We start from the raw sequence: 13406 nt of genomic DNA, 5'->3' as shown, positions 1-13406 counted from the left end.
ATCAAGGACCGACTGAGTGTCATTAAAAAGTCAGAGCCGACCTGCGTATTGCTGCTGACACCATCCACTCCTTGCTGAATCCAAGACTTAAAGAATTAAGGAAGTCCTGAAGTCTGAAGGTGTCTCTAATAAGATGCACCAGTACACTGCCCCGGTGAAAACACAAGAATTAAAATGCTATTATTGTTCCCAAACAGTGGTGGGCTAAGCACTACTAAACCTATTCAGGCCCAAGTTCCTGTTGAAACCGCTGTGCATTCGTGCGTTGTGCGATAGCTTTTATGAGTTCTCTGTCAAGTGTAGAGAATGGCCGGAGGAGGGCAGCAGTGTTTACATCGTGCTCCAAACGTCACCAGAAGAAGACGTCACCCGTCAAACGCACGGCGGTCGTTAGCCCGCCCCTTGCTAACATCGCTAACTGAACGTTGATGTTTCTAAGGAACTTTTCGTTGGTTCAGCCACCGTAGTGTAAATACTAGAAGACCGCAGGAGCTCTCGGAGGAGCCCCTGGAGCTGGTGACAGTAATGGAGCTGGTATGGTAAGTCACGCTCTCAATGAAACTTTGGGTGAAATGTGAAACAATGTTAGGCAAATTTACTTAGAATTGAGGGTGCGCTCCACGCGTGTTGTTGCTGTCAAAACCCTTTAGGTACCGATGTAGCCAAACATTAACGAACCTAGTTCGTGTGTAAATTATTGATCATGACCGGGAACTCAACGTGTAGTGATTTTCTTTGAATAATAGTACATTAGCACACTGTCGCTTCATATAAGCACGTGTCACACGTTTGTTTACATACTGGGAATTACACACGCATCAATGCCAGCTGAGAGAGAGCATGTTCACATTGACGAAGTAGGAGTTGTTGTGTTTTTGCTCGAAAGAGTGACTTCCTATGTCTAATGCGTGCCACCATTTGTATATACAGTAGTGTGTTGCTTAAGCACGTGCTGTTTGTGAACAAAATGTTATTGTAACGGAAAATCTCCACAGAACACTGACGAATCAGATTCATAGTGAATTGTGTTTCTTGAGCCTAAAGGTTTTCCACAAAGATACTTTCATGAAAATGCAATTGCATGAATAGCCAACAAAATACAAACAGCAGGTGCGTATCACTACGCAACGGTTATTATGCCTCAAATGAATTTGCAATCGCAGCGTCTCGTGAAGTGGAATCCGTTAGAAAAGTTGCAGAATGAACAAAGAATAAAAAGTGCAAATACAATGTTAAGAGCAAAACATTCGTACCACACGTACTGTGCCGATAACCTGAGGAGCTTTGCTTGAACGTGAACAGAATGTGTTACATATACTAAATGTAGATGTTATTACTGTAACTGTCATTAGACTAGGGGCTGTGATACTGCCCAGTTGACCTCTATAAGCACATTGGGTATGGTGACAGTTGTTGGATGTGACACGGGTCGGTCCATTATTCAAACACACTTGTTTTGTTCAGGGAGGATCTTCCTGTTCCTGATGCTCCTTTCTTTACCAAGGATGCCTATGACAAACACTCCCTTGCACCGACTGTCAGAGAGCTCTGGGAACGTCTTCAGAGGTATTTTAGCACGACTGTCTGTGTTAAGTAACACTTTTTGCCTGTTCTTTTCTTAATGTAACTTCTATCTTGTTAAAGTCCTGCAGAGAATGCCAACACAAAGAACAAGTCTGGTGCCGGGGCTGCAAAAGCTTCGGAGTCTAACAACACCAGTTGTCACAGCAGAGAAGACTCCCAGTGGAATAGCTGTGATAGTGATAATACGTGTGCAGATACTACTGTGGGCGGTGGAGAAGAAGAAGAAGAAGAAGAAGAAGAAGAAGATGAACCAAAGAAGGGCAACAAATGCACAAGAAAGCAGCAGGGTGAGACTGAAGTGGACGCTGCCTACCCTGAACCCAGACTGCCGTACCCCTGCCTGTCCTGCCTGTCCAGCAAAGAACACAAGACCTATCTTGACATTTTACAGAGTAAAAAACCAAGGCTTCCTCCACAGGTACTGATATTCTTTCCTCTGTGGCGTTTCTTCATTTCACTTGTATGTTCTGTCCCTTCCCTAAGTATTCCTCTCTGCCACTGCAGAACCTGCAGGCACGGGTGAACAGGGAAGTGATGCATTTCATGCAGTACCTGCAAGACGTGGCCAACCAATGCGCCGATGACTACAACTTCATAACGGAGGCGGCGTTGCAGTATTCCGAGGTTATTAACTATTGGAACACATCTGTCGCCAGCTCTCTGAGATGTACGTTTGTCTGCTTTAAACTAAGATATGTGCTGTTGTTGTTTTTCAGGAGTTCTTCAAAGACTGTTTGGAGCACATTAGCACGATCCCTCAGTGTTATCAGATTCACGAGATGACCAGTTTGACGGGGGGAACGTTCAACCCTGGCATAAAGCTGATTTTTGAAAAACAGCTGCTAATCATGGTGAAGTACTTTTTTTTTACCCCATTGTTAATAAGTGGCAAAATTCTAGTCTTCAAGTGAAAGTTGAAGTGTTGAACTGCAGAATCAGCTTTTTGCTGTGAATTCACCCTCCCTATTACCATATTTGTACCCTTTTATTTCTCCAGGGCAACGTGGATATTACAGACCACAAGATACTGCCTGCTGACGCTCTGCTTGCATCAGATTATCAGAGCGTTTCATCACTGACTCCTCCAGCTAAGAAAGCCAAGGACGTGCACGCTGTAAGCAAGTAGTCTCACTTTTTTAATTACTCCAATAAAGTAAGTCACAAAGATGTTTTATTGCTAGAATGGGATTCATGACCGCAGGTCTATTGTAACTCTGTTCCAGCTCTTGCAGTTTTCGCAAAAGACACCAGAGGGTGTTCATGCCTTGCTCAGCAATGCCGCTTTTAATTGTGTTTCTTAAAGATGCCAGAACACGTGGATGTATTGTGTGCTGTAAAAGTCCTGTTAATTGTAGCAACAACAAAAAAATAAATAAATAAATAAATGCAGTTGGAGTACAGCGACGCATGTGACGTAATGTTTGGTTGTTCTTGTTTCTCCAGACAATCAGCAGTGATGCCAACGCAGAGAAGCTGTCTGTGCGCTACGAGCCTCACGTCTGTCTGACTGGAGACGCTCTCATCAGATTGCTCAACAATAACGGTCCCGACTTCGCGGAGCAATGGGAACTGCCAGTTTGTGTCAAGTTGTCCCCGGGCGTCGGTAAAGTCTTTGTTGTCTTTTTGTTTGGCCACTGCAGCTCTCCTACCTGCAGGGACGACTGCAGGATGGCAGAAGCACAAACCCTTCAACCTTTTTGTGTATTTTCTTGTATATTCATGCTGAATGTACAGTTTTTAATGAAGCTGTTTTAATAATCACATCGCCCATATATAACATACATAGCATGTATAACATTTGTCTTTGTTTCTGGTCAAAGGGAGCAAAGGAAGGACAGTTAGGACACTGTGAATACATTGTGCTTTACATATATGCTATATTTATATTATACATGTAAAGAATATCAATGGCATACAGCCTTTTTTATTTTCTTGGAGACATTTTTAATAATACGGACAGATCTCATTATGTGTACTGATGCTGAGTGGCCTCATGATGGCACTGTTTCACACATCCTATATTTCTTTCTTTCTTATTATTTATTTTATTATCACACACAGGAAGTGGCCAGAAGAAGACCGTCTATGTCGATTCTCCACTTTTAAAAACTGAAGTGACAGTCAGAGAGAGGAGCCACATCTACCACCAGGAGAGTTTAAAGCTCTCCTTCAAGAGGAGCGGGACCAGGGGTGTGTTCCATGTCATGACGGAACTTCCTGCCAATGAGCAGAAGTCATCGGTACGCAAAGGCCTCCCTCACCCCACACCCAAATATATAATCTTCTCTAATTGTAGTAATGTTTTCAATGTGCCTTGGTTAGGAGAGCTCCCAAAGGAATGTAGTGTCCTTTGATGACCACGCACTTGACTTTGATGTGGACCTCACGGACCTGGAGACTTTTGGAGAGAGCGCCTCTGTAAAAACCCCTAAAGTGCAGAAAGACTCTGTGTTGAAAAGTGCAGAAGTCACAGGCCGTTGGTCAGGTGTCAGCAAGAGGTCGGACGAGCACCTCGACGACACCGGCAGAAGCTCGCAAGAAGAACCGGAGCCCTCGTCAGCAGCCCAGCCGGCTGCCAGTGACCAACCGGGTGCGAAGCAGAGGAGGCTGGATTCTGACACAGCGAGTGATGAAGTTCCAGAATGTGGAGGAGACTCTGACGACGAGAAGTTGGTCATCGACGACTCCGTGTCTGCACCTGTGAACCGGCCCAGCGCTCCGACCGCGGAGTCTCCACGCACGCCCGTCTCCGAGTGTGCGCCCGTCCAGCCGGAGTCGTCGTCGTCGTCGTCGCCTCGGACGGCCACGCGGCCGTGCCGGCGCTCCCGGAGAGCCGAGGCCGCCGGCGACCAGCTGAGCGAGATCCTGCGCATGCAGTCGGCCATGTTCAGCTCCGCCCACGAGACGCCCAAGTGCCCCCTCGTGCCCAACGCCGCCAGCCCCGGTGCCCCGGCGGCCGCTCGCTCTCACCCGACGCCCCTCGTCAAGCCGTGCGTGTCCTCGTATTTGGAGAGAAACAAAGGCGAAGAGACCTCGGGCGTTTCCAGCGGCTCCGCTCCAGCGGCCAACACCACAGCCGCAGAGGGCAAAAGTTGGTGTCACATTGTTCTTTCTGTTTATCCATGGGTTGCAGTTATCCTTAAAAAAAGAAAACAAAAAACAGAGGTTTTGTGTGTTTTTCTCCTGTGTAGAGATCTTGTCACAAGACCTGCAGGCCGGTGCGGAGGATGAGAAAGATTATGATGCACCGGAGGAAGGCAACCTGCTCTACAAACTCTACAGTCTGCAGGACCTGCTGCTCATGGTGCGCAGCTCCGTCTCTCTCACCCACACCAGGAAAGTAGGAAGCCAAAACCAGGTAAACCCTTCACACAACCACCAGTTACATTGTTTCATTTTACACACATCTCATATTTCCTTCCTTTGTATCCTCCACAACACAGTATGTGCCAGTGCACGTGTTGCCCAAGCTGGAGTACCAGCTGAATTACGGCGCCGAGTGTCTCAGCAGCAGAGAAGCTTGTCAGCTCTGGACCGAGGCGGCGCTGCACTCCAGCACTGTGTCATACACGGGTATAAAAAATTTAAAAAAGTCACTTTAACTTATCATCCTGATTTTTTTTTTTGAGGTTCACGTTTGAAAACAGTTGACTAGAACTGCAAAAGTATTTTTGTCCCCTCGCCTTCCCATACAGGCTTTAGTCTCGCCCCCATGGCTCCTCCCTCCTCACCAGCCAATGGAAGTCTTTTCATGACTCACTGCTCCGCTGTGGTTGTGTGGGACTGAGTTTATTTACCGTGTTGCCATGACAACAGTCACACTGGATCATGGAGAATTGCAGAGAATGCAGTTTACAGTGCAGAGCTAAGTTTTGCCCTCAACCTCAGTTAAATTCCACTGCGCTTCCCACTCGTGGTTCAACTCAAAAATGACATCATTTCTTTTTTCTTTTTTTAAGTTAATTAGTCATTATCCTGTAAATCACCTACAATCTTAAATGTTCCAGATGGGTTACATAGATATCAGGTAAAAGAAGACAAAGTTAACCTCTCTGCCATGCCTGCACTGTTGAAACACTGCAAACAAATGATTTATAGTATGTTAGTCCTCAACTGAATACTACTTCTTTAAAATCCTGCCTAAAAATAACTACCTAAAAGTGGAAGCAGCATTGTGTCCCACACATGAATGTAAAGACTCTTAATGTTTCAGTTTCTGCCGTTCTTTCAGTTTAAAAGTCACGCTGTTATAAATAATATGGGGGGTTTATTCAAGCAATGGACATTATGACTAGGCTGCATCTGATAAAATCCTCGCTCCTCATGTGGTTTGTCACGCGGCATCCCCTGATTGCAGCCTATGATTAAAGAAATGGACGGTTGATGTGAGCCAGCGTCACAAACTGGAGTTGGAGGTTTTTCAGCACAGCCGTGGAGCGTTTCTCCCTGCTGACTGGAGCTTGTAAAGCGCTGGTAAATCCTTGTGATTACTCTGTAAGCAGCAGCGACGTCCTGGTGTCTTGGCTCCCGATCACTCTGTCTGTCTGTCTGTCTGTCTGTCTGTCTGTCTGCCTGTCCGTCTCTGCAGCTCACATCAACGCTTTCACATCCAAGGTGGCTTTACTGCGGAAGCTGCCTGACGGCTGGGAACAGAGGCTCACCTGTGGATTCAAGTGAGTGTCTTCAGCTGCTGAGATTGAATCAGTGGATTGATAATCTGCGCCTGTCGTCGCCTGTGGTTTACTGGGAGGGTTTAATGCTGAAGTGGACCGCCCTTGACTTGACGATGTCTCGTTTCCATCTGCAGACCTTCCAAGTCGTTGAACATACTGCACCACCTCCTGAAGAAACTGACGGGGTGAGTTTTGTTTGTAGAACCTGAGTGATTTTCTGTGGAACCTGATCTCCCCTCCCACTCATTGTGCAAGCACGTCAGACTATTTATTTTGGAATAAATCTCATTCAATTCCAAGCAAGTCCACTGTATATTTTCTCACATACAGCCCCATTTTTTTTTGTTATGTTTAAAGAAAAATGTGACAATTCCAATATGACATATGTGATGTTGTGTAGTAAAACAAAATTAAACATAACTTGACACATCTGCCTTCAATCTATATGAAAAGAGGAAACACTGACACATTCATATCTGACAGCTTCAAGCTTAAACTGTGACGTTTGCCGCCCCTCATGTTTGTGTTGTTGGGTGCTGCACCATCAGTGACTCAACAGCACACAATGGCTGCGTCAGCAGGTTTCCCGACTACCTTCACCTACATTCCAGGCCTCTGTCGGGAGCAATGAAAGATCCGCAACGTGTTCCGGTGTGTCAGTTTTTGCCTCGAGCACTCCCTCTGGGTTTCCCCTAGGTTGGAGCCGGGACGGTACCTCATTGCACACAAAGTGGGGGAGCCGTTCGCGACCCTGCTGAAGGAAGCCAATGGCAAAGTGACCCGAGGAGCGTACGACCTGCAGAAGGTCCACAGCTGTGCCCCGGCGCCCCCCTCCCCCGGCCTGGTGCCGTGGATACCCGTTGACCCTGCGGTGGTCCTGCCCTTCCACCAGAAACATGGCCGGATCCCCTGCAGCTTTCCAGTAAAAGCCACGCTCGAGGTTTGTCAGTTAGCAGCTGGTTACAAATTCATGCAGTTGTAGAAAGTAAACTGTAACTGATCTAATTCTGATTGTTACGACCAGACATTATTGTAAACCGGGCATCATTTCACACTCTTGTCACACTTTAACACAAGCTGGGAATCTTTTCTGGCCACTCCAAATGAAATCCTCACTCCCATTAGCTTGTGGTGAGGGCAAAGCCTGTGGCTTTTTTTTCCTCATCAGAAAGGCTGAACCAGCTCGCTGCCGTGTAATGTGCGTCCAAAACTCAGTGTGGAAACAATAGAGAGAAACACCAACAGCAGCTGGACAGACTTGATTTGTGTGGACTTTGAGACATTCATTGAATGCCTCCTTGAAATTCCACACAGCAGACCTGTGTTCGTCTTTCAAGGTGCTGAAGAGAAAATAAAATGTATAAAACATTTTTTTTTTTTAACTCTCATCCGCTGACGATGTTGGGGGGAAATAAATATTAACAAAATCCTTTTTTATCGTTTTATTTCCAAGCAAACTTTAGCTAACTTGAGGTATTTACAGGACCGTCTCCTTTTTTTTTTTCCTCTCCTTTTCTATCCCAGAAGACCATTTCATCACAGGCCAACGGCAAAGCAAGCACACAACAACAAAGGAACAACTCCAACGCCGGACGCAACGCCAAGAGGAAAACAAACAAACGCGCTGCTAAGAGGAAAAAATATGTGGAAAAGCTCATTCAGAAGTCAGTTTAAAAATGGCACAGCGGGTTGCTGGAGTCACGACCAGGTCACGTTAGTTAGCTCAGACCTGCATCTGTGCTGCATAGGCCCGGAAAGCAGTGGCGATGATTTCATTATGCTACTGCAGAATCATCAGCTTAAGAATGTGAGCGCTGAAGCACTTTGACAACAGAGGAACCTTTCTGTACTTCTGTTTAAAGAGGAACATTTCTAATATTGTTTACTTTGTTTTGTAGCAACAGAACAACAATAAATGTCACTCATTTTGCTCAATGTGTCCCGTGTGTAGTTATCTCTCTGTGTGTGTGTGTGTGTGTGTGTGTGTGTGTGTGTGTGTGTGTGTGTGTGTGTGTGTGTGTGTGTGTGTGTGTGTGTGTGTGTGTGTGTGTGTGTGTCGCTTGAGCCTTGTGGCCTGAGCCCCTAGTGGCTCCTGCTGAAAAAATGGGTGGAGTCCTGAGTGGGAAGTGAGTAAGGGAAGCCTCTCTTCTCCGCAGCACAAAAGTTAAAGCCGTCACACCCATCCCACTTCAGCAGCGACTGCACACACTTCTCTCTCACTCTCTCTCTCTCTGCATCATCTCGGCTCTCACAACAGAGGTAAGTTCAGGATCCTCAAAGTTTTACTGCTGGAATGTTTCAGCTTTCTAAACCGCTTCACAGAAGTATGTTGACAACGTTTTTCTTATCTCTCTGAGCGTCGGCCAAGTGTGAATTCCTGCTGGCCAGAAACTCAGATCCTGTTTTCCCTTCCTGCGAACACGCTCATTCATTCCAGACGCACACAGTACTACTTTCCAGGGTGTGTCTCTCTGGGGTTTGTTGCTGTGTGGCGGTCTAATCAGGCTAAAACAATGATTTGCCAGCAGTCTCACTGCTTACTCGGCTCCTTCTGTCCACATGTTCATGATTAAAAGGGGGAGAAAAGCACAAACCTGTGCAGACATTTGACTTTAAAACAAACAGTGAGTGATTGTCTCTGGGATTAAACGTTAATATCTCAAGGCATAACAAACTTGACGAGTCAGTGAGAGGATTACAGTGGGATGTGAAGATTGTACTGCGCTGACACCTTTCTCGCCTTCTTGCAGGACCTCCAGAATGGCATTGGTGTCAGAGTTCCTCGGGCAGCTGTGCCTCAACGCTGCGGTAATTCCCATTATTTTCTCCCACTCGCATCGCATCCTTTTTATTTTAAGAAATCAGCAGCTCAGCACCTTCAATTCTCTGCCAATCCTCAGTCCTTTGACCCCAAATACCCAACGGTGGTGGCGGCCCTGGACTTCAACCCAGACAAGGACGCCGCTAGAATCGAGACCGCCATCAAAACCAAAGGCAAGCTGCGTTGCCACAACACTTGGACTGAAATCCTTGGATGTGGCACTTCTCCCTGCAGATGAGAAGCTGGTATTTGTGAGTCAGCGTCTTGGCTCAGGGGGTTTAGGCCGTGCTGGGAAGGCCTCCAGCGTCTGTGTTGGCAAAGCTGAGCTCTGGCCGCTGGCTGGGAGCGACTGGCAACAGTCTGACCGTTAACTCTTGTTCCGAAGAGTCGTGTGCTCCGTACGGAGAAATGTTTCTTTATTAGAGAGGACGCGATTAGCGATTAGCCCACTAGCAACAAGGATTCAAGGCTGCTCCCTCCTTCTGCCTGTGTCCTCTTTCTGAGGAGCTCCACGTATTCTTGGTTAACTGGCTGCAGACCTGCCTTTGTGGAATTTCTGAGCCTCACCACTTGTGTTTATTGAACACATGTATCATCTGTAAGCAAAAGCCAAGTACTAACTGAACTATTTTCTCACTTGCTCAACAGCTTCACATGTTGTTGACGTGGATGACAGGGATTAAAGCTGAGATTTATTGGAGCCAAATCGACATTTTTCAATCAACTGTGAAATTTAGATTTTTTTTTTTTTTTTGTACGCATTGACTGTGTGAAAAGACAGACAGACTTAGGTTTTGAAAACAAAGGCCAACGCTGAAGTACCAAGAATGTGCATTCTTTTGATTGGCCAGCAGGGACCGCCAAAGCTGGTTGCAAAAAGACTAAAATGAAGATGACTCTGCGATATGGAAAGAAGCCTCAAATGCATTTTGACTAAGCCTTCTTGTTGTGTCCTCAGGTGTGGATGAACACACCATCATTGGCGTCCTGACAAAGCGGACCTACGCTCAAAGGCGAGAGATTGCTTTTGCCTATGAAAGGAAGGCAAAGAAGGTAGGTGGAGGGGGGGGCAGATCAGCCCAGTTTCCTCGCAGCCCCGATGAGACGGCCGTGCTGACGGTGAGGCGGGTGGGGGTGACACTTGTGTTTTCAGGACATGATCTCAGCTCTGAAGGGAGCGCTGTCTGGCTCTCTGGAGACGGTGATCCTCGGACTGATGAAGAGCACCACCCAGTACGACGCCTCGGCGCTCAAAGGCTCCATGAAGGTTAGGGAAAGAGGGAAAGATTTGGCTGAAGGGCAATGCTGCCCTCTCCTGGTGATCTGACACATTTTTTTTTTTTTTTTTTTTTCTCTGTAAGTTAAAAAATAAAATGTGCGTTTTTCAGGGCTTGGGAACAGACGAGGAAACACTGATTGAGATTCTGTGCTCACGCAGCAGTGATGAGATGGCAGAAATCAAGAAGGTCTACACGGAGAGTGAGTGTGACGTGTGCATTTATGCAATGTCTCACCCAAAGTCGTGTGCTGTCTTCCCTTGGCTCCTCCCACCCATCAGCAGCCCTCTGTCCATGTGTTGCATTTGCTAAATTGGAACTTCAGACACTCATTGTTTTGTTTTTTTGTCTGTTGGAATTTCATTTGTCAGTGTTCAAGAAGAATCTGGAATCTGACGTAGATGGTGACACCTCTGGGAACTTTTGTAAGCTACTGCTAGCTCTAGTGCAGGTGAGAATTGTCACCAGTCATATTTAATATTTGTACAACTATAACTTCATAACTGAAACTGATCCGAGTCATGTCTCACATCCACTCAGACAAAGAGAGACGAACCCTCCAGTGTGGTCGACTACGAAAAGATCGATCAAGATGCCAGAGTAAGAGTTTATTTGTAATTGTCTGTGAAAAAAGAAAGTTATTGCCAAAAAATATATACCATTTAAACAAACCCAAGTATATTATTATAAAATTGTTACATTGATCTTGAGAAGACTTATTCTATTTTTGCAGATGAACAGTAGACTTCTTTAAGTCTTTACCTTGCTAACTTATCCCGGTCTTTATTTTATGCCTGATCACAAAATCTTTTCAGTATGTAGCTGTTTCATTTTCAAAGTTTATTGTAATTGTGTGGAGAAAAAACTGTAAGAATGACAAAATGCCAATAATGTTGATGTAGCGTAAATCAGTTTCTGATACCAGCAATGATATCACTTTGAAGTCACCAAGCCGGGAGCAGATGTGCTGGCCTACTGGTTACTGTCAGTACATGGTGGCACAATATGCGCGCCTTCAAATGTATACCTGCTTTTGACAGTAGTACTAAAGAAAAAACCTTATACCACTTTTCGATGTATTTTTTTAATTTTACATTTCCATTTAGTGTCAGCAGATCACTGAAACATCACATGTTGGACCTTTAATTTGGTGGTCCTTGTACAGGACAACGCTCCATTTATGTCACAGGGTATCCATAAAGGCTTTTCCAGTAATTTGCTGATGTTTCCCCCAGGCCCTGTTTGAAGCTGGTGTGAAAATCAAAGGAACTGATGTTCCTACCTGGATCTCCATCATGTCGCAGAGGAGCGTGCCTCACCTGCAAAGAGGTAAACACATAGTGACAGTGGCTGTGTGTTTTGTTTGTTTTCTCAAATCTCTTCTCTTCATTGTGGAACATGTTCACATTCATTGATTCATTGAGCTCTTGTCTTTTAATGTTATAGTGTTTCAGAAGTACAAGAGTTACAGCCCCTATGACATGCAGGAGAGCATCATCAAGGAGGTTAAAGGGGATTTGCAGAAATCCTTCCTGGTGCTTGGTAAATATGCTTAATCGGCAACCATATGATGAACTAAAATGATTATATGGCGCAGTAAATAGTCCCCTGTTTGGCCATGTTTCATTTTCTTCCAAAACAGCAAAAGAACGTTCTTGAATAATCTGTCAAGAAGCACCTGGCATTATTGTTGCACATTGTTTTTCTGTCTTCCAGTTCAGTGCTTTGAAAACAAACAGCTGTACTTTGCCAAGAGATTGAATGAAGCCATGAAGGTAGATACAAGTCCTGCTCACCTACACACATCCAACCAGTGACTTTCAAAAGAATCTGCGCTTGTGAAAGTGCCGTTTTTGCTGCAGGAACAGAATCAAAAGTTGGCAAGAGTCTTCTTACAGCGCCGTTGCATCAGCCACTGCGCTTTAGTTTCAAGCATTTCAAACTAAAGTTGCTGACTTTTCCCCGACTCCTCCAGTCTAAAGGCGCCAAAGAGAGGTTGGTGACCAGGATCATTGTGTCCCGCTGCGAGGTGGACCTGAAGAAGATCTGCTCTGAGTACAAAGCATTTTTTGGGCAGACCCTGCAGAAGACTATTTTGGTATGTCTCACACACAGACGCACAGACACACACACACTGGCCTGTTACTGATGAGCATCAAGGCTTTTGCTGTGATGCCTTTCCTCTCACCTGCTGCTGTCTTTCTGCAGGAACACACGAAGGGAGACTACCAGAATGCCCTTCTCAGCCTGTGTGGACCAGAGGAATAAAAAGAAAATCAATCTCCAGCATCAAGAGGGAAAGATGCAATAGAAAAGTGGGCTTTGAAAGTCGTTCTTGCACCAGAATAGATGCCCCGCGCCCACATTGCTTTTCTGCACACATGTCTGCGACGTTCCCAAAGAGAAGTTTTTTGTTTGTTGGTTGTTTCTTGTTGACATGGGAGGCATCAGTGTTGCAGCTTCCCTTTGCTGCTCCGATTTCTCAATAAAGTTGCTCTGTTTAAATTCCCCTTTCACTTTACTTTCAGCCTGCTTTTATTTGGTTTGATGATTGCAGGGATGACCACGAGGGGGCGGTATGGTAACGTTATAAACCACTGCTAGGAACTCAGTTCCTTAACGTTTCATAGTCCCCTGAAATCTGTTTATTGCTGAAGAAATAAAGAGATGTAATATGTGTTGAATACGATCAGCTTTAAAATGATACATTTTTGTCCACTAATATTTTTTTTCCACATTCTGTGTAAAGACTAAAATACATTAAAGGAAAAAGTGACAATAAAAACAAAACTACAGATGAAATGATGTCATTTTCTCACAAGAGAAAACATTACAGCAAGTCTGTGCTTATTGACGACCGATTTGCAGTCTAAAAGATTGATTTGTATAGATACCTCAGCTGTGCAACCTTACAGGTTCACAAATAATAACACAAATCAAAACATACTGTGTACACACACACACACACACACACACACACACACACACACAGCATTGCTGGATCAATACAGCATTTTTTTTCTCCACACACGAAATTGCGAGAAATTTTCC

General features: G+C 45.3%; 2 protein-coding genes across 4 annotated transcripts; both read left to right on the top strand.

Moving 5' to 3' along the window:
- The first annotated feature begins 349 nt into the window (after positions 1-349).
- ice2 (interactor of little elongator complex ELL subunit 2) lies at positions 350-8187 on the top strand. Of its 3 annotated transcripts, XM_076038207.1 has the most exons (15): positions 352-539; positions 1465-1566; positions 1645-2002; positions 2089-2208; positions 2301-2435; positions 2582-2698; positions 3028-3187; positions 3646-3824; positions 3907-4675; positions 4776-4942; positions 5028-5157; positions 6173-6257; positions 6392-6442; positions 6954-7197; positions 7782-8187. In XM_076038207.1, the coding sequence occupies exons 1-15, from the start codon at positions 526-528 to the stop codon at positions 7929-7931; spliced, it is 2781 nt and encodes a 926-aa protein (XP_075894322.1). In that variant the 5' UTR covers positions 352-525; the 3' UTR covers positions 7932-8187. The 3 variants fall into 3 exon arrangements, 2 of the variants coding, with proteins under 2 accessions (XP_075894323.1, XP_075894322.1); XR_012928360.1 differs by lacking the exons at positions 6392-6442; positions 6954-7197; positions 7782-8187 and adding an exon at positions 5280-6046 and having other exon boundaries at positions 350-539; XM_076038208.1 differs by lacking the exons at positions 6173-6257; positions 6392-6442; positions 6954-7197; positions 7782-8187 and adding an exon at positions 5280-6115 and having other exon boundaries at positions 350-539.
- A 183-nt stretch (positions 8188-8370) lies between these two features.
- LOC142896502 (annexin A2-like) lies at positions 8371-12629 on the top strand. Its single transcript, XM_076038209.1, has 13 exons — positions 8371-8516; positions 9008-9065; positions 9158-9251; positions 10037-10131; positions 10232-10345; positions 10467-10557; positions 10727-10806; positions 10896-10955; positions 11591-11684; positions 11802-11897; positions 12072-12130; positions 12331-12453; positions 12564-12629. Exons 2-13 carry the CDS (start codon positions 9018-9020, stop codon positions 12621-12623), a joined length of 1014 nt encoding a protein of 337 aa, XP_075894324.1. The 5' UTR covers positions 8371-8516; positions 9008-9017; the 3' UTR covers positions 12624-12629.
- The last annotated feature ends 777 nt before the right edge of the window (positions 12630-13406 follow it).

This window comes from Nelusetta ayraudi, unplaced genomic scaffold (genome assembly GCF_046127955.1).
Source record: "Nelusetta ayraudi isolate G7.1 ecotype Tasmania unplaced genomic scaffold, CSIRO-AGI_Nayr_v1 ptg000053l, whole genome shotgun sequence".
NCBI classification, from domain to species: domain Eukaryota; kingdom Metazoa; phylum Chordata; class Actinopteri; order Tetraodontiformes; family Monacanthidae; genus Nelusetta; species Nelusetta ayraudi.
This window is presented reverse-complemented; position numbering and strand designations above follow the sequence as displayed.

Bases quoted from the DNA above. Each gene is read 5' to 3' on its own strand.
- ice2 (XM_076038207.1), top strand. The intron at 2,699-3,027 runs GTAAGCAAGTAG...TTGTTTCTCCAG, and splicing joins AAGCCAAGGACGTGCACGCT to ACAATCAGCAGTGATGCCAA. The intron at 6,258-6,391 runs GTGAGTGTCTTC...TTCCATCTGCAG, and splicing joins AGGCTCACCTGTGGATTCAA to ACCTTCCAAGTCGTTGAACA.
- LOC142896502 (XM_076038209.1), top strand. From the start codon at position 9,018: ATGGCATTGGTGTCAGAGTTCCTCGGGCAGCTGTGCCTCAACGCTGCG. The intron at 9,252-10,036 runs GCAAGCTGCGTT...TTGTGTCCTCAG, and splicing joins GACCGCCATCAAAACCAAAG to GTGTGGATGAACACACCATC. The intron at 10,558-10,726 runs GTGAGTGTGACG...TTCATTTGTCAG, and splicing joins CAAGAAGGTCTACACGGAGA to TGTTCAAGAAGAATCTGGAA.